General features: G+C 41.4%; 1 protein-coding gene across 11 annotated transcripts in view; it reads left to right on the forward strand.

Annotated features, from left to right (window-relative positions):
- The first annotated feature begins 15,339 nt into the window (after nt 1-15,339).
- auts2a (activator of transcription and developmental regulator AUTS2 a) overlaps nt 15,340-22,105 on the forward strand; it is a 316,198-nt gene continuing 309,432 nt past the window's right edge. For all 11 annotated transcript variants that reach the window (XM_039618431.1, XM_039618433.1, XM_039618432.1 and 8 more), the window contains exons 1-2: nt 15,340-15,501; nt 17,618-18,351. In XM_039618431.1, the coding sequence (XP_039474365.1) occupies nt 18,064-18,351 (288 nt within the window). In that variant the 5' untranslated portion in view covers nt 15,340-15,501; nt 17,618-18,063. The remainder of the gene's footprint in view (nt 15,502-17,617; nt 18,352-22,105) is intronic.

Consider the following 22,105-nt stretch of genomic DNA (forward strand, 5'->3'; position numbering starts at 1 on the left):
CTATATGTATCTGATTTTAAAACTCCCGTGATGAAGGGACAACCTCGTTTTTAGCTGCTGTGTGCAGAGGCCTGTTACAGAGGGACATTTCCCTGTGCTGTGCTGCTCTGCAGGAGGCTCGAACACATGGAGATAAAACAATATAATGAGTTGTCGCTGGTATGTGTGTTTGTGCAGCTGAATGCCAACCGTATCTTTATCTAGCTTACGTCTCCTGTGATGGTCGACATTCAGTCTCTCAGAGCTGGTGGCGTTCAGGGTCAACATTATCCTTTTTTTCTCCCTCAGGCATAATGTTGTCAGCTTCACCGTGTCAAAGCAAAGGTAACTACATGGAACAGACAAGGGCAATGGCCACCTTTTCATTCAGCAGGTTGATGACATGAATCAGCAAAAACAGGACAGTCGCTGTCTGACACGTGGTGAGCTCTGCACCGTGGTGCTCCATGTCCTTTTGCTTTTTCTCACATGTGTTCTCAGAAGAAGATCATCAGTGTTCGATTTCCAAAAATATCACTCCTTATACTCACTGTCTAATAAACGGTCGTCAGTGAAGTATGTTTAGGTGACGTTCAAACAGTCCGTGTGCAGTGTTTCTATTGTGCTTTTCCAAACAATGCTCCGGCTTTCAAATCTCCAGATATTCTGTTCTGCTCCACGCTGATGCAACAGCTACCAACAATATGCAGAAGTGCAGCTGTGCTGAGGAGCTTGGCCTCCTTCCTGCTGCTTCTTTGTTCCCTCCTCATGCCACCTTTCTGCTGCTGTCTTTTTGTGACATAGCTCCTTATATTAACCGGCCGTGTTTCTAACTTACACCTTTTATGCGCGAACGCAAACACACATCTGGACTGTAGCCGAAGCGCCGTGAGGCACGAGTGGGGGGTGGGCAAAGGTTTGACGGGAGACAGCAACTGTTGCTTAACAGACAAGTGGTGAAATGCATGCTGGGGTAATTGCAATGAAGGGATAATTTGACAGGCGCTTGGTTACATTTCTCTTACTCTCCCAGAATCCTTACGCTGACACACGCAGACACTCGCTGCATACAAACAAGCTACACAAGCATGCTCTTTACAGCATTACCCTTGTTCTTACAGACTTACCTCTCGGTAAACCCCTGTCATATTCCTACGCCTGTTTTCACATTTCTTCTTCTATTAAAGTCATCTGTGTTTAGAGGTAGTGTATATAATCAGTGTCAAGACATTTCAGTGCAGGGGGAGGTAATGCGTCTGTGGCATATTATTTTTCAGAGAAAGGTTTCTGTTCTTAGTTCGCTGCAACTGACAGCGCAATTCATCACTCGCAGGTCTATGAGAATACCTTATTTAAACAATGCCAGTGCATCATTGCTCAAGGACTAAAGAGAAGGAGCATTGCATACCGGCCAAACATTTCATCTTTCATCTTTTCCTTTTTTCTTTTTTTTTGCTCTCTTTCTCGGGCAAAATGAAGCCGTCTCACTTGTGTTTCCTTCTGCTCAGACTCCTGCTTTGCTCAAGGACATGGAACTGAATAAAACATGACGGACATCCTGTCAACAGAGAAGACAGGCTGAGATCGGGAAGGGAAATAGAAAACCTCACCTCTGCTTACAGTATTTGTCGGTGTGGGCTCAAAAGTGGCAGTTATTGGTGCAATTTCTCAATCTCAGGATCTGAAACAATTTGTAGCTTTACCAGCTACCAGTCGTCTTTTATCAAAGCAGAATTTCCCAATCTTATACATTAAAACTGTACATCTGCTGGTTACTCAGGCAACTGCCCTGGGCTCTGTGAACACCAATACTTAATATCTCGGTAATCGCGCCGTAATGTTCTTCTGATCTTAATCCAACACTGATCTCATCCTTTGCTGAGGATTCTCCTCCTTCCAACCTAAACCTTACGTCACATTTCCTCCAGCTCTCTGGCCAGTTTATTTTTCCTCCCAGATACATCAGACAGAAAGCCTTTCACACACTCCGTCCCCCACCCGCCCCTCTGAGCTGAAGTGGCATGATGTACGACTTTACACCAGGCCTTCTGGCCCCATTGCCATCACTGCAATCACATGGAGCTAAAGTCATAACCTAGGAGGAAAAAATACTCTGTGAGCATACTGCATACACATGTGCTGGTGAGGTACATGAATACTATGAATCTGTCCCTAAAAATGAATAGTGACTTGTTTCATCACAGTCCTGTGAGCAACTAATTTTGATTGGAACAAGATGTCTGTGACGGTTCTCAGTCATCCAGGTCGTCGTAGTCTAAGGAGCTTGGAAAGAAAAGCCTTTTAAGTTGCTTGAAACATTGTAACAAGGCAGAGCAAGTAGATATTTTACAGAAGCAGAAATACCACAGTGCAGAAAATACCTACAAGTCCTCTTGTTTGCTGGCACGTCTGCTGTCAGAAAATAGCAAAGGTAAGTGGCTGTATAGTATCTCTGGGCTCTGTTGCTATGACCACTTTTAGTCTGAGATTTAGTAGAATTGTAAAAAGCAGTTTCGTTACATGATAAATTTGCCCATTTTCCTCCCTGAAACAGTAGTCGCAAGCTTTTGCTTCACTTATCAATACAAGAGAAACATTTCAGTGATATGTTGCTTAGAGCTTGCAGTTCTGGCTCCTCAGCATTACCGTTTATAGAAAAACAGCCTCATCTTATCAGTTTAGCTAAACTTCTCAGTGAGGATACAGCTGTGTCTGTGCGCATGTGAGGAAAAGGGATACTGTACATACACTGACCTCATTATATAGATACAGATCTAAGGAAAAGTGTAACCTGTTTGGTAACACAGCCACTGACGAAGTGTGTAATTCATGCATTCGTTCATTGTGGATGAGAAAATAATGAATATTAAATAAACATGTAAAAAAATGAACATTAATACAGCATTTGGGAGATATTTTTTGCTTTTTGCTTTGTGTCTAAAAATACCTGAAGTTATGCAATACTCAACTTGTACTGTAATTATTTCTTTGTTTCCAGTAAAAACCTGACATGTTACCACCTTATTCTAGTGTGCTTGATATGCTTTAAGTATGTATAGGTAAATATAACTATTAACTATATAAATATTACACTGTCATTAAAAGAAAATTCATTTAATTACAGAGCAATTAGGCCTTTAGTTGCTTGCCATATTATAAAGTGTTACTGGAAGTGTACTTATTTCCATCCTCTTACCAAACTCTAATTTCCTTAAATAAACATTTGAACTTTGGTCCACAGACTAATAAATGTTGAGCTCTAAGAGAAATCCCAGATCTGCCCATTAGTACCAAACGATCTTTCTTTGACACACGTAATCAAACAGCTCACACTCATTAAACTTGAAACATTGTTTTACATACGTTTATTGTGAGCCTGGGGGCAAATACATTACCGTTTTGGTAAGAACTTCCATCAGTGTGTAATGAAGGGATCATCACGGGAGGCTGTTATTAGAGCCAGCGTGTCTGCGGTGGCTGCTGACTCGGAAATTCTTCCACTCGTGCGTTCATGCTCTGTGGAGCCATGGATTAAACGTGGGTGGGGGCGTTTGGTAAATATTTCATTCTTTTCGTTGCTATAACAGTTCATTTGTTGCTTTTAAATTAAACACTTCTTGATGTAAATGATAAAATCATCCATTATCCTGGCTGCTTGGCTCTGAAATGCAATTTCCTCAAGTCACTTAAATTCTCTCCAACAGCTGTGCCGCTGACCTTACAAGAGAGTCGGAGGGATCCTTTCAACTAGTGCAATTAAAAGAACAGCGGGATATAGATTTCCTTTGGCTCGATAAATGTGGTTAGGAGAATTATAATGTGTGTGACTAATGGTATACCCGCAGTATTTAAGCATGCTTCTCATTAATATGCTAAGCAGCCAGCACTAGCTTTGTCTTTAACACGGCTCCTCAGCTCATTTGTTCAATGCTGGGCTCAAATCTTACACCCTTCCCATCTTGCCGGACATATGCTTTGAGATTTCACATTGTTCAAATAACTTTTAGAGGATATCAGTGGAGATGGAGAAGTCTTTGGGGCTGCAGGCGTGCCGGTAAATTTCCCTGTCACAAAGGTTGTAGAAGTGGTTTTGGAAGTGTAGGTTAGAGATTAGATGAAATCTAATAATCCCCCATATCATTCCTCAAACCACGAAACAGCCGTGGTTAATGATGAATGGCTTATTGATCATAAGGAACATTTTTCATGCTCACAGGTGCTGAGATCTGCAGTGCGAAGACCCGAATTGCACCCAGACCAGCTCTGTCAAGACCTGACAACCTGCAGTATTTCTAGCCTTGTTGCCAGATTGGACCACTTTGTTATCCACCTGTCACAAGCAGTCTATCAGTTTGTTTTGTAGCTTGCCATTCAGAGCGCACTCCTGCTGAATGTAAGTGTCAAGATACAGCAGGTCCATAATCGATGCCCTTGTCTTCCTCAATGAATTTATGATGCCACGTGGGCCTTTGAAATCCTTCAGAAGTATCCTATTACCTCTGGGCCGCTAAGATGCCTGCGTGTAATTACAAGCTGTGATCATAACCTACAAGCTCAGAGATAAAGAGCAAAAGATGCACCATAAACTTTGTATAAGATCTGAGGCAGGTTACCATGGCAACCTAGGTACATTTGTAAATAGTCCAACTCGGTTAATTTGCCTCGGGAACATAATATTCACCGCAGCCATGCAGCAACTCAAATGCGAGACCTTATTGTGAATGTTAATAGAATTCATCAGAACCACTTGTTTCCATAGCAGGTTTTTAATGTGGAACTTTGTGTTACATCGACTCCGGATGTTTTACGGTTCTTAAAGAAGAAAGCTAATTAAAGAGTTTGACATTAGCGAACACGAGTAAAATGATCTGCTACTTTAAAACGTAACAAAGCAAAGCGGAGCCTTTGTTTTGTGTGCGCTGCTTATTGTTCATTAGCGCATTGTCAGGAAATCTTTTCACCATCTCAACACAATGTTTTCATATTTTTTAGATTTGTTTATGTCATTTTTTTAATTTGAAAGACGATTAAAATTCATAAAGTGCATAGCCTCAGGATGTCTGATTTACAAACACTGATTCAAACATTTTGTGCTGTGTGGTGTTAATGTTGTTGCCAATCATCAGACTAAATCTGAGGTGTCTACAGTTGCTTGGCTTGAGTGGGAGTCACTGGCTTGTTTTCCTTGAGCAAACCACTTACTGTGGGGGACACGGGGGTATGAATAAAGCCGGTCAAGAGTCTGCAGCGGGAGATGGCAGCTGCACCGTCAGCCGTTTTACCTCGCGCCGATGCGTTCGAACAGACGACGCCGGGGTATGAGGGTAATTTTTCATTTGATTTGAGAATTCCACACTCGGATCAGTGCGCACAGGCGTTACAGTGTCCACCTAGCCAGCAGAAACAAAACCTGTGAACCGTGTACCAGTTTACTCAGACAGACAGCAAGGTCAGAGGCACTCGACTCGCTCACAGCAGCTCACTCTGCAAGGCCTTCGAAACAAACAAATCCTTTTGTGCCAAAGTAGATGAGATCAGGTGTTTTCCCATCATTCCTCGTGTGCTGCTTTGACGTGAACATTATCGGGAACATGGCTGTCACGGTGTGGGCACGCCCTGGAGGTATCGTGTGTTTTTTTTCTGCACCTCTATCACTCTAAATGTCCCTTTGAGTTCTAGGTAGAACGGTGGGTTCTGTGCAGTTCTGCTCAGGATTTCCTCGTCATCTTATTTAAGGGCTGCGTCTCAGTCAATTTACTGCCACGGTGATAATCAGGCTTCTTTTGTCTGCTCCGCTGTTTCTGCTTCTACAGAGGACGTTACCCAAGACTTACCTGCCTGCCCACTCACCACCTTCACACCATTCACCCTTCTGAAAGCCAGCCTGCCCTCCAAAGACCCCTGGAGCCTCCAAGTACCAGCTAATGCAGTTCTCCACCTCTTTCCACAAAACGCATGTCCATCCTGGCCTCAGCTAACTTCTCCTCTCGTCTCCCACAGAGCTCCCGATTGTGTCGCTGCTGTCAAAACAAAGTCTCAGTTTTCAGATTTGTTCCTTATTGAGAACTGGCTGTTTTTAATAAAACTTTTAAACTACCAACAGTGTTTTGAGTCTGAATCCAAAGTCCTGCACTGACCAAAATTTGACAGTTAGGGCTCCTTAAAAGTCAGTGAAACCATCAGATTAGTAAGACTTCCTCTACTAACTGATTAATTTTATTTATTTATTTTGCAATATGACATTTTCAGTCATTACGGAGGAGGATTTCTGTTTCCATGCCTTTTTCAGAGTTTCACTTATCACTTGGCAGTGCATCAGTCCTGAACAGTAACTTACTGTGTGTGCATGTGTTTGATTTTTTAATGATTGGAAAACATGTTCAGGATTTCTTTGTTTAAGTGTTGTTTAAATGATTAAACGGATACATTGGGAGAGAGACTCGATATTTGAATTATAATTGTTCCGTTTGCTTTGCACTGCATCCCATACAAATCTAAATGTAACTTGAAAAGAATTTGGTCCAATTATATCAGTCAAACGTCAGTTTAAAAATGTGTTTTTCAGATAAATATAAATTGCACTCCTCCCACCACACAACAACTTGACAGCATCCAGCGCCAGAACGGAGCTGGAGTCGTAAATACATCACAGAGTTGTCGTTTATCTCAATAAAAATGAAAGTGTGCTTTGAGAGCAGCTCATCTAAACTGCAGCACGCAGCAAAGCAGCCCTGTCAAGACAGAGATATTTTCTGCAGCTGGCATATGGACGAGATCGAGGCTGAGCCAGTACAGATGGAGCTTCTTGTTGCTCCCCATCAGCACGTACCGTCTGCGCAGTCTCGTGGGAATCTCAGCGAAGAGATTTGCTCGGCGTTTAATAAAACTTTCACTGGAACCGAACAAGTGTCACCCTTAATAATCCGCTTTTAATTGCACAGATTTCGGTTTCGATGTTGTGAATGCGCACCAGTATGATTGCAAAGACTTGGGGGATTTAAATTGCCGGCTTTTTTGATTCCACAAAATGGAAAAGAAATGATCAAAATCCCTCTGAAACTTTGAATTTAAACATAATTTAATACTATATATGAGTACAGTTGTTGCCTTTGCAAGCTGCTGCCATCCTTCTTTGTCATGATGTATGTGACCCTGTTTTCCTCGGTAACAACCTGTTTCCAGCAAGATAATGTGTCACATGTCACAAAGCTCAAATCATCTCAAGCGAGTTTCTTGAACATACAGCGTCAAATTTGCATCATTAATGTTTAGCCCACAAATCTGTGTGGTGCTGTCATGTCAACATAGACCAATATCTCTGAGGAAGCGTCTGCAGCTCCTGCGGGACTGAAGTGTATGTAACTCCGTGATTTAACATCATAGTCGTACTAATACACGGTGATGGATATTTTATCTCGTGTTACGCTCTTCTGATCGACATCTTTACATATTAATTTACTTTTTCTTTTTTGTTTTACATGGATTGTCTTTTTAAAGGCAAACCATATCATTTGGGCACCAGGTCAAATCCTCAGAAGAGAAGTATACTGGAAAGAGATCATCCTTCTGATCCCCATAATCTGTCTGGGAACAACGCCTCTCCATTATGAAAACAGAAAACAAGCATAACAAGTGTTATCCCCGGGGCTCCCTGCTACTCTCTTCTACATGTGATTTCACTGCTGTTGTGTAGATGTTTTGTTTTGTTGGGAGTTTTTTTAAGCAGAGCTAACAGTTTCCATGTTTCTATTGCACTGTGTGTTTATGGGCACGTAATGAAAGACATGCTGTAAAAACATCGTCACCCTGGAGGTTCGATTCTGATGACGCCAGCTTCCTCCATAACGCTCTGCTGTGTTAGGTGGGTCAGTAAATTAATGACTGTAAAACGACTCATCTCCAGTGATGCAAGCCAAAGGAGAGAGATGAGAATCAAACAGAGTCGTACTGCAGACGTCTCTCCCCTTTTTCCCATCTTTTTACCACCTCCTCTCACTCCTGGGTCCCTGCAGGGAACCTCCTGCGCCCCACCATGCAAGGAAAATATTACCCATGTCATTTTGTCTTTTACAATCCTTTTCATTTAGAAGCTTACAAATTCTATTAAGGTGATCTTGTGCGCATCGCATAGTTACTGCAGGAGTAGAGGGAGAGGCACTAATACTAATGCCTCCTCTGCCCTAAGACATGAGGGGAGACGGCCCACGGTAGTTGGAAAACAACCCTCCCTCACATTCCACAAAGACCCCCCCACCCCACCACCATGTATATGCACAAAACATCATCATACCCTCTTCAGGGCTTCACCAATTACACTGTATTTTTCATGGCACGGTGGACAGATCAAGTGTTTTTAAATAAAAAGCTAAAAAAACACACTCATAAATTGATGATGATCATATTAGCTTAAAGACTTCATCGTACCATATCACCCCAATAGAGCACTTGGCTTTACTGCTTTCTCTCTGCTGGCTTACTTGCAGCTCCTAGAGTCTTCCAGTTTTGTTTCGGGAGCCAGACGCTATCTCTACTTTTAAGATAAGGCTTAAAACATTCCTTTTTGATGAAGCTTATAGTTATGTGACAGTTACACTGTAATAGGCCCCTAGGCTGCGGGAAAATAAAAACTTTTATAAATAAAACCTTTCTTTATGAATGGCTGTAACCAAATTCTTAACTGTTACCAGCTATTCACTGGAAATTAAACCAGTAAACAAAAAAAATTAGATTTAAAAAAAAAATGTAAATTAAGTGTCTACCTTCTTATCAGCCCGCCCCTCCCTGAGCCCGGTTCTGCCGCAGGTTTCTTCCTGTTAAAAAGGAGTTTTTCCTTCCCACTGTCGCCAAAGTGCAAAGTGTGCCAAATCAGAGTCATCTGATTGGTGGGGTGTTTACCTTACAATATTGTACTATTTCCACCATGTGGCCTAGGGTTTGGGTGGGGGCGGTAGCCCCAAGGTTAAGAAAAGGACAGGAAGTATTAGGTGACAGGTGGGGGCCTGCATTGTGCAACCTTCAAAGGGAGCCTGTTCAGTGGATGTCGGTTGCAGCTATGAGTAATGGGTTGGATTAGCTAGCGAGAGAAACTTCGACAAATCAAGAAAAGGTGTCGAATTGCTCTGGTGATGCTTGTGGAAAAAAATGAACACATAGGTCATCGTTACAGCGTAAGCTCGAGAAACAAGAACAGACTGCTGAACAAGTGATCCACGTCCAAGGAATAATTTACACACGGCTCCGTACCAGAGCGAGGCTCCAGCTTTAATTTGAACCTTCATTATTTATGAATTTGACATTGTAATAGCAGAAATACTGCAACACATTCCCAACCTCACAGTCCCTCTGAAGACTCTCCATGACTTCATTATATTGGAATTGAAAACACATGCTTCTATCAGGCCTCAGTTGAGCTCGACATGAGTAAAGCAGACTGAAATCATTCTGTTTTATCTCAAGTGGCTCAACTTGATGTTGAACTTGTCGTCTCATGAATTAGTTAGTGCTGAATGTTTCTGTAATTGAGCTGTAGATGTGCTTTTCAAATAAAGCCATTTCTGTGCTTTGTTTGCCGTGTTCACATCTGACAGCATCTTTAGTTTAAAAAGCTGTATGTTGTTGTTTTAGTAGGTCAGCTATCATTTTCAATATTTCTACTTGTCATTCAAAGAACTTATCAGCAGCTCTTTATTTGTGGTCCATGTTGCTGGAGATAAACATAGCAGCGTGTTTGCTTTGTATTGCTTTCTGTTTCCATCTGTTTTTATATTATTCCTTGCCCTTGTGTTTGGACGTTTTTTCTGGTGTGTATGCACAGACGACAACTATAGAAAACCCCAGCATCAGAGAGAAAAAAGAAAGAATAACAGCTCGAGTGCATCGACTCATCTGGTGAAATAATGAATACACGTGTAAATGATTTCCTCTTCCAGCCGAACATGCAGTGAAAGGTCATCGTTGGCATTTCAAATGAGTGCGAGTTCACAGAGATGCCTCCAGAACCGCACACATCAAACCCGCACTTGTATTTTAAACTCAGCACACGTTAAATAAATGCTGCACTTACCTTCTAAGACTTAAAAGAACCCGTGACAGCCAGCTATTATTTGTTCACTTCTTCAACAGCACCTTTTCACAGCAGTTAATGGTGTTACTAATTACACCACCAACCCGACTGTGAGCACGCTCGCACTGTTCCAGGACGCAGAAGTGCAAGAAGCTAAACAGACTCTTTCTGCACACCTTTGTTTTTCAGAATGGGCGTAGTTATTGAAAATATACTCAAAATTCTGGAGAATGTTAAATCTACTGATAGACGGATTATCAAATAGCTTTTTACCTTTTAGCAGCTTTGATCTTGTCTAATGCACATGCTGTACTGCACAGCAGCATGCTGTAGCATAGAGTACAGCATGCTGTGCAAAGAGACTGACGTTGTTGCTTTTCGTGTCATTTCTGCTCAAAATTTAGTTGGATTTTTCTCAAATGTTGACAGTGTGGATTATTGTTATTATCTCATCATTTTATGTAAAATCTCACTTTGGTATAAATCTTTCAACATTGTTCTCATTCTAAAGTGACTCATGTTTTTCCTTCTATAACATCTGATCCAAAAAGTCATGCTAGCAGTCAAATCAAGCCGTTTAAGTGTAAACAGATGTTGCATCCTGATAGCAACCAGTGTTTGATTTTAGTGCAATTTAAATCCCCCCAAATCGATTTTTGAATAAATTGCAAATAAAAACAACTGGCAATGATTTGCTGATGATTTAAACCTTGAATTTAAAATGATTTCATCATACAGGACAAAAATTCTTAAACAGTTTTTGGGAAATATGTGCTGATGTAGAATTTGATGCCAGCAATACAGAGTGCATGAGGGGCATGTTTACCACTGTCTTGCCTTCTTTTAACATCACTTTAGCATTTGGAAACTGACAAGACCGATTTCTGTGGTTTTAGAAAGCAAATGTTTTTCCAGCAGTGCTGATATTGAGTTTCAGCTGCTCACTAGTTCAGGACCTCTCTGGTTAGTAGCAGCTCTGGACTACAGACAGGCCAACAGAGTCCCTAAATAAGCACTGAGACTCTTTGATGGCATCATCTACTGCTCAAAAATCTCCAGCTATCATTGAGCACTGATGGGACTGCCATGTGCATTAATACGCCCCCGGACCATAACGTTAGCTGGAATTTGAACTGAAAGCTAAAAAACCACATGGTCCCCGTCCTGTTTAGAAAGCAAAATGAATTTCGAATTTTAATTGGTCACATTTTTCCTCTTTCCCTTGAAATGAGTTTGGAGCCACCGACGGTGACTGGGTCTTAAATTTGTCAGCACAACCGTCCATCTGTTTTGAATGCACTGCTGTCTGAAGGTGCAAATATAATTCAGTGTGAGCGTGTGGCCTCGTTTGTCTGAACGCTGATGCTTTTAATAGTATTACTGTACTGTGTACTGCAGATAATGAAATCCTCAAATCCTCTGTAATTTTAGGTGGAGCAGTTTTGCTCATAAATTGTTGAATTATTTGCCCATGAAGTCTTTGACAGGATGCTGAAGCTCGCTGCACTTTTCCTCCTGACTTTTGTTTACGTCCTCCATCTTCAGTGTTAGCTCTGACCTAGCTTTCACAAAAGTAACGCTGCTGGACCTGAATACAAAATGATCGTGTCATCTTCAAAATATTCAAATAAATTCAATTTGCCATTTTAAACATTTGATTCATTTTTTCTTTGCTTGTTTCAGAGGGTTTAAATTGTTTCCATTCAAATTTTGTAAAACAACTTTTTTTTGAAATAATCAGTAAATTATTTAAAATTAACGTTCTATGATGGTGAATGCGAGTCTTATCCAAAGCCCAAACAGTCAACAATGATTGATTGTGTGAGCCAACTGAGGAACCATGAGCTAAGAGGATTTTGACAGGCCCCATATATTAAATCCAGAGAGGCTTTTCAGTCCATGCTGTCATCATTACAGGTACAAGCCTCACTCATACTGATCTGTATAATCAATCATTCTAATTCACTTTTCTGCTTTAAAAAGTCATTTTTCCAATGAAACATATTCACACATTAGCCTGTGGACGCTTTAAATGCTGCTTCTTCTTCTTTTTTTAATGTGACAGTAGAGACACATTGAAGCTATTCATAATTTAGGTCAGCTTTTAAACAGCAGGTCATGTGCCACAATTTAGCAGCGAGTATGTCACATGCCTGTCATGTATTGCTTGCACTTTAAGGTCATTACCCACTTGTAAGGCCTTCGGGGACAAGTCATTAGTGATGAATATTATACCTCCCACACGCAGTGTGTTAGAGACATTGTAGTCCCCACTATACCTTTGATGAATAGCATCAACAAATCCTATTTACTAAGTGAACACAACAACACAGAACAAAGAGGCAATAGTGCAACTCTACACAGATACAGTGGGATGAGAACTATTTAAAGTAATAAAGGCTATTATAGGGTTTGCTAGCACAGCTGTAGGAGGAAAAGGAATCTCTTTGTTGCTATAAGCGCTCAGGAAATCAAGCTGTATTGCACCCATGTTGTCATTACATCCCAGCTGAGCCTTTTCCCTGACAAGACGAGATAATAAGGATGAAGATGCACAAATGGGATAAAGGTAAAAGCTGGAAATGAGGAGGGTGTGATAATATGCACGATTCTATTTTGTTAATCTGATTCCTTAATTACTACCATCTGCTGTCTGAAGAGGAAAGCAGGGAGTGAAGTTTTGCATTCTGACTTGGCAATTAAAGATAAATAAGCACTGTAACAGGAGAAATGCATTTTCAGGTGGCATGATAGCCGATCTGTGATTGACCTATCCCCTCAGCTTCATCCTTTTACAGACTTCTCAGGTGGAAAATACCTGTGCTATAAAACAGTTGTTATAAAAGCCTGACTGTGTTGGCTTATTGGATTTTGAGTCTATTTTATAACAGTTTCTCAACTTTTGTCATTTAGTTCTTGAGTTTATTTTCTTCCAGCAGCTTCTGTTTTCCTGTGTAAAAAGCCTGATGATTGAATCCAATCACAAAATAGGGGTCAAGAAAACATTATTATAGCAAGCTGGAGACACTACAGCTGGAAAGAATGATCCCTGAGTCTTTTGTTGTGCAGAGAGTCGTGAAGGCAGTGGTCAGCGGTCCGAGCCACTTATCCAGATGACCACTTCACACATTTACTGAAAATATTTCCACTTTATCAGCCTTCAAATCCCTGGATCCAGTTTGTTGTGTGGCAGTGAATGAAGCTGTGGAGGCACAGAAAGTTTGGGCAAAGGTGTAATTAAAGCTAATTATGGCACGGCAGAGGAGAGGGTAGAGGAGCACATTTATCTTCCCCACAAATGAGCAGAGGCTGGGAGAGCTGAATTAGCTGCCTCGCTGTTGCCCTGCCACACCACTTCTCACAAGGACACTCCTCCTGGAAGATGAGGTGGGGTCAAGTGCATGTGTATCCCCCAGCATTATTCTTACAGGCAGATGGGGTCCCTGTTCCACTGGGCGCTGGGAATTGAAGCACTTTAAGCAAGCTCTGAGCCAAGCCACTCAGCCTCTGCATCATTAGACTGAGCTAAAAATACATATCCCACCCATGGTTGGGTGCAGAGGACCAGTTCACTGACTTTCCCCAATTCCTGTTTGTGAGAGGTGTGACATCCTCCCCCCCTTTTCTTTTTTTTTTTGTTAGATATGATCAGTTTCATGAGGTTTTGACACCCTACACCCAATAAAGCTGTTATTAAATTAAATTATTATTGAATATAGTACAAATTCACACTGTTGTAGTTACACTGTTATTAATGCTCACCCCACGGTATTAATGGACCCAAAAATCAATGCATGTTGTGGTAATGCTGCAGTGACATGTGCTACGAGGCATTCACTCGATCCACATTTATGGAACATAAAGCTGCAAATATTGAAATATTTTTAATATTATCTGATTAATTATCTCCATTAAAATATGCATTACTACTTTAATACTGATTTTCAGTCGGCAGAAAGCAAAAACATCTTCAGCCACGTTTTTTGCATCTAAATATATATAAAACTGTCCTCCTAGGTTATGTTGGTGAGCGTATTATTCACCTGGTATGTTTCCATGCAGAAGACTTTAAAAGAGCAAAACATGTTCCAGTGATATTCACCAGCAGCCACTGTAAATCTCAACCTGATGCTTGACTGCTTTTCATGAATGACACTGAACAACCTGAACTGAATAGATTTATTCCTGCCTAATGATGCACAACTTGGATGTTGAATAACTCCATGTTTTCTTTCTTTATTACAATATAAATGCAAAACACGATACCAACACAATGAATAAGCTACAGAACCTTTACTCCGAGCTTGTTTGCAGTCACTAAACTGCACGTATTGCTTTGACAGCTTATTGGGGCAACGGCGTGGGCGCTGGAAACTCGGGACACGCATAATCTCGTGGCCCCACACATGCAAGTAATTGTCTGATTGCAAAGTCTGGGGTGACTAACAACTCAGTGCTGCGAAGCAGCTTTCCAGGGTAAATATTTTCTTTAAATGTGGGAAATATGCTGTGCTTCTTTAGTCTTTTATTATTCACTGCCGCTGGTACCGTAAGGTCAGACACCACCTGCAGGGTGGGGGGAGAGTTAGTTGGCCACAGGTGTCCTTGAAGCGAGAGTTCGTATCACTTTTATGAGAACATTTTAGCTAATTTATCTGTTCTGAAGAAGGGGAATAAATAATGAATTATTTAAAATTACTAAATAATTTGGATAAAAATAAAGATACAGTCGTTAAACTAATAGGTGAATGACTATATGTTTAAACAAACTGCGTAAAAAATGAGTTGCTGCTTCTCTTCTCCATAAAATCAGTTATGTGCCTATAGCTTGGTGGGCGTTAACGATCTCAGGCTGCTGTTCAATTTAGTATTTAAGCAATTATGCTAATGAATGCACATTTTACCGTTTAATGATAAAGCCGAAGTTCATGAAGTAATGACCGGACACTGTCTCCTAGTATTGATTACCACCCACAGCCAACTTTACTGTGACATGCACTTCCTACTTGTACCGTTCACCTGACTTGCATTTGCAATTATTTTGTCATGTACGATAAAAACATAAAAAAATGCACCCATTGCAAATCATAATTAAGTTTGGAAATAACAAGACTGTATAAACCGACTCCAGCACATTTGACTTGCAGCTAAGTTACTAGCAGTACTGTATCTTTAGCGTTACTCGCAGAACAAATATCCACAGACAGCACTATTTGCGCCGAGGAGGAAGCGTGCAGCCTGTAAAGCGGCACTGCGGCATCGCCGTATCACTGCGCCCCGGTCTCCCTTCTCCGGGATCCTGAAGCTCGGATCTGGGGAGAGGAGGAGGAGATACCCTATGGTTTTCCTTCGCGGGATTTATTTTGCCAGCTCCAAACCTTCTTGTGCTTTATCTTTATTTTTTTTTTAGTGACTGAAGGCCTTCAACTTGTCCGGACGGTCCCTCCTCACTCGCAAGGGTTTGCAATTCTTGGTTTTGCATGACGTGTCTTGGAGCAAAAGGAAAAAAAAGAAGAGAGAGAGAGAGAGAGAGAGAGGCTTGCTTTTGTTGTGTGTCTTATAGTAGAAAATGAAGCTTGGAGAGCCGGAGCAGGAGGCAGTGCCAGTCCGCTGCTGCTGCTGCTGTGGGCTGGACTGGATTACAGAGCCTGAGATCTTTACTGACAGCACAGGCAGACAAAAAGGGACTGTGAGCTAAGACAAGAGAAAGAGTCTTTGCTGAGCTGGAAAAGCCAGGGCGAGTGCTAGGACACAGTTTGTGTGTGTGTGTGTGTGTTTTTAAATAAGCGATATTTTGGGAGCTATTTGCACAGTGTCTGTGTGCCATTAGATGAGTATTGGCATGGGGCATCAGGTTAAAGGCACAGGTACTTAAAAAAGGCTTAGAAGCATTATCACGGTAAAGGTGCATTTGCCTTCTTGTGGATTTGCCTTTTTGTGGGTGTTGTTAGAAGACTGAACATGTACTGTGAAATGAATAGCTTTAAATGGTTGATGCACACTTAATTGTTGGCATGCAGGCTTGTTAGTGCCTTTGTTATGTATCCCTTTGATCAAGCCCCCCAAAATGGTTGTGATTGTGCAAGCTTAAAACATTTGTCACTTTGCAGGGTCGAGCAGAGCATGTATGCTGCAGAATCCAGATGGGCTCCACTACATGACAGCCCGTGTCCAAGGAGACAATGTAAAGTTGAAGATGGTGGTTGACTGTGACAGACTGGTTTTTGGTTTGGGTGGTGATGCAGAAAAGGGTTCATTCCTCTGTGCTTGAAACGTCCACCTGGATTCTGGAGGCTTAGTAAAAGCCTGCAGTTTGTTCAGTCTGAAGCAGTTTTCTTCAACATACGAATACCATTTCTGTGATGTCATGGATGGGAATTATTATTCTGGACACACTGAGAAGCCATATGTGTTTTGGACTACAATGCCAGAGTGACTTTCTGTGGCTTTAGGCCTCGTCTGCTGGGCTGCTCCTTGAGAATGATGTAGAATAGCACTGCAAGCTGTTGAATGTTGCATCCTAATATTATAAAGCAGCCAGATGCCTTCAGTGTCAGTGAAGGTAGGCTCTGCTAAGCTCTGCAGCCACACAGGATAACATTAATAAAGGCTCGTGGCATTTGTTTAGAGTGTGTGTAAAACCTCAAACGCGTGTCTCTGTTCAATTAGACTGACTTTGAATTTGTGAAAGGGAGAAATGTAGTCATGTCTGTGAGCCAAGGTGACGTTTTGAAAGAAATGAATGGTGAACTGAAACAGGTAGTCAGGGGGAATTTGTTAATTTCAGCGATTCATTTATGGATGCCTACAAGTCAAAGCTATATTATTCAAGCACAGCTCCCAAGTCTTGACTCATCTAATATGTCTCTTATCTCTGTTTATGCTGCAACTTTATTATTAGTGAGGTTGCACAGTGAAAGTGAATGAAATGTCATTTCTGATGCATGTGTGTGTGTGCCAAAATGTTGATCATTTGAATTAAAACTAATGTAAGATAAGATAAGATAACCTTTATTAGTCCCACACGTGGGAAGTTTGTAGTGAGCAGACAAATAGAGCAAGTAAACAGGTGTATTGTTCACCTTGTCAGTTTAATTATTGTAGTAGGAACAAAGTGCTGCATAGTGCTGAAGCGCTGTCACAGAGTTTAGAGTTTATACATTTGTAGCTGTCACCAGGCCAAAAATAATCCCAAGAAACTTAAACCATCGTGTAGCAAAATAACAGTGGGATTATATAATTTACACAAGGAGCTCAATCATTTAAAAACACAGTTTATGTTAGAAAACTTGGCAAAAGCTTTTGAGACACCAGTAAAAGAGCACTTACAACACATAATCATCTCGTCTCAGGGCTTAATGACCTGGCAGTGTAAAAAGCACAGTATATTCAGCAGATGCGACTAATAAAACATTCATCTTGCATTATGCACAAAGCCAAGAACCTTCTGTTGTAGCATGCAGCACCTATCGCAAAATGGCTCATTAGCTCCAATGCACTGTTGAACTTGCTGAGTGAACATGTTGCAAATGCATGCACTCTCTCTTTCTCTCTCTGTCCATCTTTATTTTGCAGGAGGCTGAGTTTGCTGACCTTGGGTAAGAGCAGTTCCTGGAGAAGAAAGATGTGGCGGCACCTGCTCAACTCACCACGGCGGCGCACGTTCACCGAGCAGACATTTGCTTTAACTTGAAAAGTCCTTCCCCTGGCAAAATCGACAGCTTGGCGATAACGTGTTTAATAGATCCTTTTACACCTCCGTTGTAGGATTTGATGGACTGCCTTTGGGGATCTTTTCGTGAAGCCTAGCTCGGTTCACTGAGTCAGTGCGCTTTTGAGTTTCCCATAAAAGGCTTCATCTGTTGGATATTATGATTACCTTGGATCTATCCCACTGATAACATTCTCTTGGATATTGTGGAGATTCTCCTCAAGGGGCTCTTTGCCCAAGTGGAGGTTTAGCAGTGCCGCGTTGGGCCCTCGAAGGCTTTGATTCCCGGTTAACAGGAGGGTTTATTCGGATGTTTCCAATGAAGGACATGGATGGCCCTCGATCTAGTGGTCTCCGGAAGAAGAGGAAGTCGAGGTCCGAGAGGGATCGGGAGAGGAGATCAAATGGGATACAGAACAACCATGTGAAGGGCTCAGTGTTTCGCTTCTCCTCTGACTCAGAGCGGGAGGGTGACAGGGAGCCCTCGTCGTCCCGACCTCGACCTCCACGAAGAAAGCGGAAGGAGTCTACTTCTGCCGAAGAGGACATCATTGACGGCTTTTCCATCACAGGGTTCGTGACCCTCGAGGCTCTGGAGGTGAGTTCTTTACCACAGAGTGGGAGGGGACTTGTTTGCACTTACACATTAAACTCGAGCTGTCAGATTGGTCAGGTATTTTTGTTTTTAGCTCCTACCTGTGTGTTTGGCTGTGGTGTGAGCTGGTGTTCAGCAGATGCAGAGCCTTAGCCTCAGATTAGTATCTGTGCCGCCAAGAGGCTGATGTTGTCTGGATTTGTTTTCTTGCAAAGCCTCACACCAGATGAAGTATGTCGAGCTATGGTTGTAGAAGCTGTTGTGCCTTTGTGCGCTTTGGAACGAGAGAGCAATTTGATCCATGTTACAACAGTTTATTCACTGGTAGTAATTTATTATGTACTGGCTATCCATTTTCCTTGGAATGCAAACGGAGCGCAGGCTGACTTCCAGTGATATGGTTCTAAATTATGACTTGCATGAGCAAGCGTTTTATATAGAGCCTAACTGCTACATTTTTCTATAATGGCAATTTACACAGTTGTGTGACAAACTGAAAGTTGATCTCTTGGGGAAACCTTTGCAGTTTTGGAAATATTCTGCCCCAGGTGTTGCTATTTGTCCATGTCAGTTTTTAGCTATCGCTGAGTCTATTTTTAAGTGGCATCTGTTTTTGCCTATGGATATTGCACAATGTCATGACTGTAGAATAAGGACAGCGATTGACAGGAAGAAGCGTCATGAGGAAACAAACGGCAACAGGAAGTACAGATGTGTCTACATATTTGACCCACAGACATTTGAGCAGATAGGGTTGCTACATTAACCGGTGGTTATTCTCCATCCAACATTACTGATCTACATTATTGGCTTTAACCAGTATCTGTCCTCTCAAGGTTCGAGTGGGGGCCGTCTTGGTATAACTAAGTTTGACTTGCACTAATGTATCCAGTGCAGTGCTAATCTCTCGTTCACTAGTTTGACACATATCAAGGATATAAAGAGTCATACTTGTCCTCATTGTATCCTTTTGTTAGACAGAGCCATACTTTTCGCAGTTTAAGAGTTGCTTATAGTCATGTTTTTATTCCTCTGTATTCAGAGTGACTCCACTGAACAGTCGTGGGCTCTTGTGCTTCTCTGTGCGTCCTTTCTTTCTCCTCGCTCTGCCTGACCTTCTTTCAGTTGTTTTTTCCGTTGATGTTTTCTGCATCAGTCTGCTAAAGAATTGCTGTTCAGTTTGAGTGTCTGGCTAAAATGACAACGACCCAGCGTATATGCAAAACAGAAGGCAAGAGGAGACCTTGACAGAACTTCACCCCCCCCAACAAATGACTGCAGTGCAACCTGTGCTATGGACTACAGCTTCATATCAAGGGTGTCTTGATTGTTCAGTTTTAGTAAACTTTTGTCTTTGTCAGTAGTAAGCTCTACACCAGGGGTCCCCAATCCCAGTCCATGAGGGCCGGTGTCCCTGCAGGTTTTAGATCTCACCCTGGGTCAACACACCTGAATCACATGATTAGTTCATTACCAGGCCTCTGGAGAACTTCAGGACATGTTGAGAAGGTAATTTATCCATTTAAATCAGCTGTGATGATCAAGGACACATCTAAAACCTGCAGGGACACCGGCCCTCGTGGACTGCGATTGGGGACCCCTGCTCTACACTGTCTGCTGCTGTAGCCATGATACCCTCCAGGTCCCTGAACACACCCCAAATTGAGAGTTTACTAATACACAAAAATCTACTAATAGGTTTAATTGGTGGCATTATATGGTAAATGGACTGATTCTTATATAGCGCTTTTCTACTCTCCTGGAGTACTCAAAGCGCTCTATACAACATGCCTCATTCACCCAATCACACCCACTCATCAAGTGCAACTAATAAGCATTCACATACATTCACACTCCGATGGACGCATCGGAGGGCAATTTGGTGTTAGTATCTTTCCCAAGGATATTTGGCATGCAGACTGGAGGAGCCAGGAATCGAACCACCAACCTTCCAATCAGTAGCTGATGTGCTCTACCACCTGAGCCACAGCCACCCCCCCACATTACATCATACGTAAACGTTAGCTCTATAACTCGTCCCATAGCCTTTGTCGTTGAGACACGGTTCTTGGACCAGATCGATGGTGGAGTGCTGTTTTATTTGTAGCATATACATTTTGTTGTGTTACATATATACACACAAACACGGTGCATTTTTGTGCACCATGTGGAAAAAAATGGTGATGGTGAGCTGGTCCTGATGTTTTTAAAAGAAACTCAAATTATTGGTTCATCGAATATTCAAGAGAGAGAATTTCATGGTTTGATCAGCAGTTGAAGCGGTTTCGCGACCACTTTGGTCCATATTTCAGGATGTCGGGGGCAGTTTGAGCTCCTATTAGCAGAGTTGGAGGCAGAGAAATCATTTCAGGGACGGCTGACCCTGAGCAGCATCTAGCTGTGTGTCTGAGGTAAAATAGGATTATTTTACTGTTTGTATGTTCAGCACCAGAGTGCATTTTGAACTGCAGCACACTTGTTGCCAAACACAGTAGTCTGATTGGTCAGATTTGTTTATTCAGACCTAAGAAATCTTATTAAACAGGAAAAAACAAAAAACTGAGCATGGTTTGAAAAAATAAATGTTATAAATTTGTCTGTGCGGTCTGTGTGAATTTAAAATAGATTTGTCTGAAAATGATTTTTAATGCACAGAATAATCACGCGGATGTTACACATGCAGTAGTAGACCAGAAATCTTTAAAATCATCATATCATGTAATTACTTACTGGATGTTATCAATGCTGCTTTAACGCTGCTAAGATTTAAAATTAAAAAAGAGGGTTTTTTTAGATGCTCATAGATGTCAGATTTTCAAAAAAACCTTGTATAATTGAGGATTTTTATCCTCATGGTCTTCAAGCTGTCAGGTTTTCAAATTTAAATTTGGTTCTTAATTAGTCAAACTAAATAGCTTATAATAAAAATTCCCACCAACCTGCTGACCTCTGACTCTCTTTTTAGCAACAAACCACAGACCAACTCTGTAACAACAGGACCAGAGAAACTGCAGTTTACTGAAGGTTTAAGTTTGATTGTACTTTAACATTTGATTATAACAGATTTATTATCTGCAGCCTCGTCTCGGTGCCTTACGAGAGCCGTTTGCGTAGTCTGTTCATTTATCAGTCTGTTACTGAATTTTAAACAGAATAATGAATGAAAATATTTCAGTGTCATTAAATTAATATTGAGTCACAGCGATCTAGAACAATCTCGTCAGAGTGGTTTACTCAGTAATAAATATGCTCTTCAAGTAAGAGTAGCAGGAAAAACTAATTATACTTGGTTTGTGTGCCAGTTCTCTCTCTCTCACACACACACACTCTCACTCACACACACACACACACAGAGACATTTCTTTAATTCAGCATCCTCTAACAGAGAATAAAGATGGCACTATTGAAGTATACTATAATACTTCTACTTTTTGGAGAGCATTAAGTGCAGGGCTTTGTTGAAATGTGCCTCAGATGTAATAATTCAGACGCTGTGAAGTGAGAGAGGTTTATCTTTCGCTGGAAACCCACTTCCTCCTGACTGGATGTAATAACATGTTTTTCGGTCTTTGTCCGAGTGTGTTCAGTTCAAAATGTTTGCACGTGTGTTTCATCGGTCTGCTGATTTGTCCCCAACTCATCAATTAATTTTTAGATCTCTAAAATGTTTATTTTGTTTTTTTTTAATACAAAAAATGCTAATCTCAGGTTAAAGAATGAATGTAGCGAATATATTTTAATTCACTGATTGATTAAT

Source organism: Oreochromis aureus, linkage group 10 (assembly GCF_013358895.1).
Source record: "Oreochromis aureus strain Israel breed Guangdong linkage group 10, ZZ_aureus, whole genome shotgun sequence".
NCBI classification, from domain to species: Eukaryota; Metazoa; Chordata; class Actinopteri; order Cichliformes; family Cichlidae; genus Oreochromis; species Oreochromis aureus.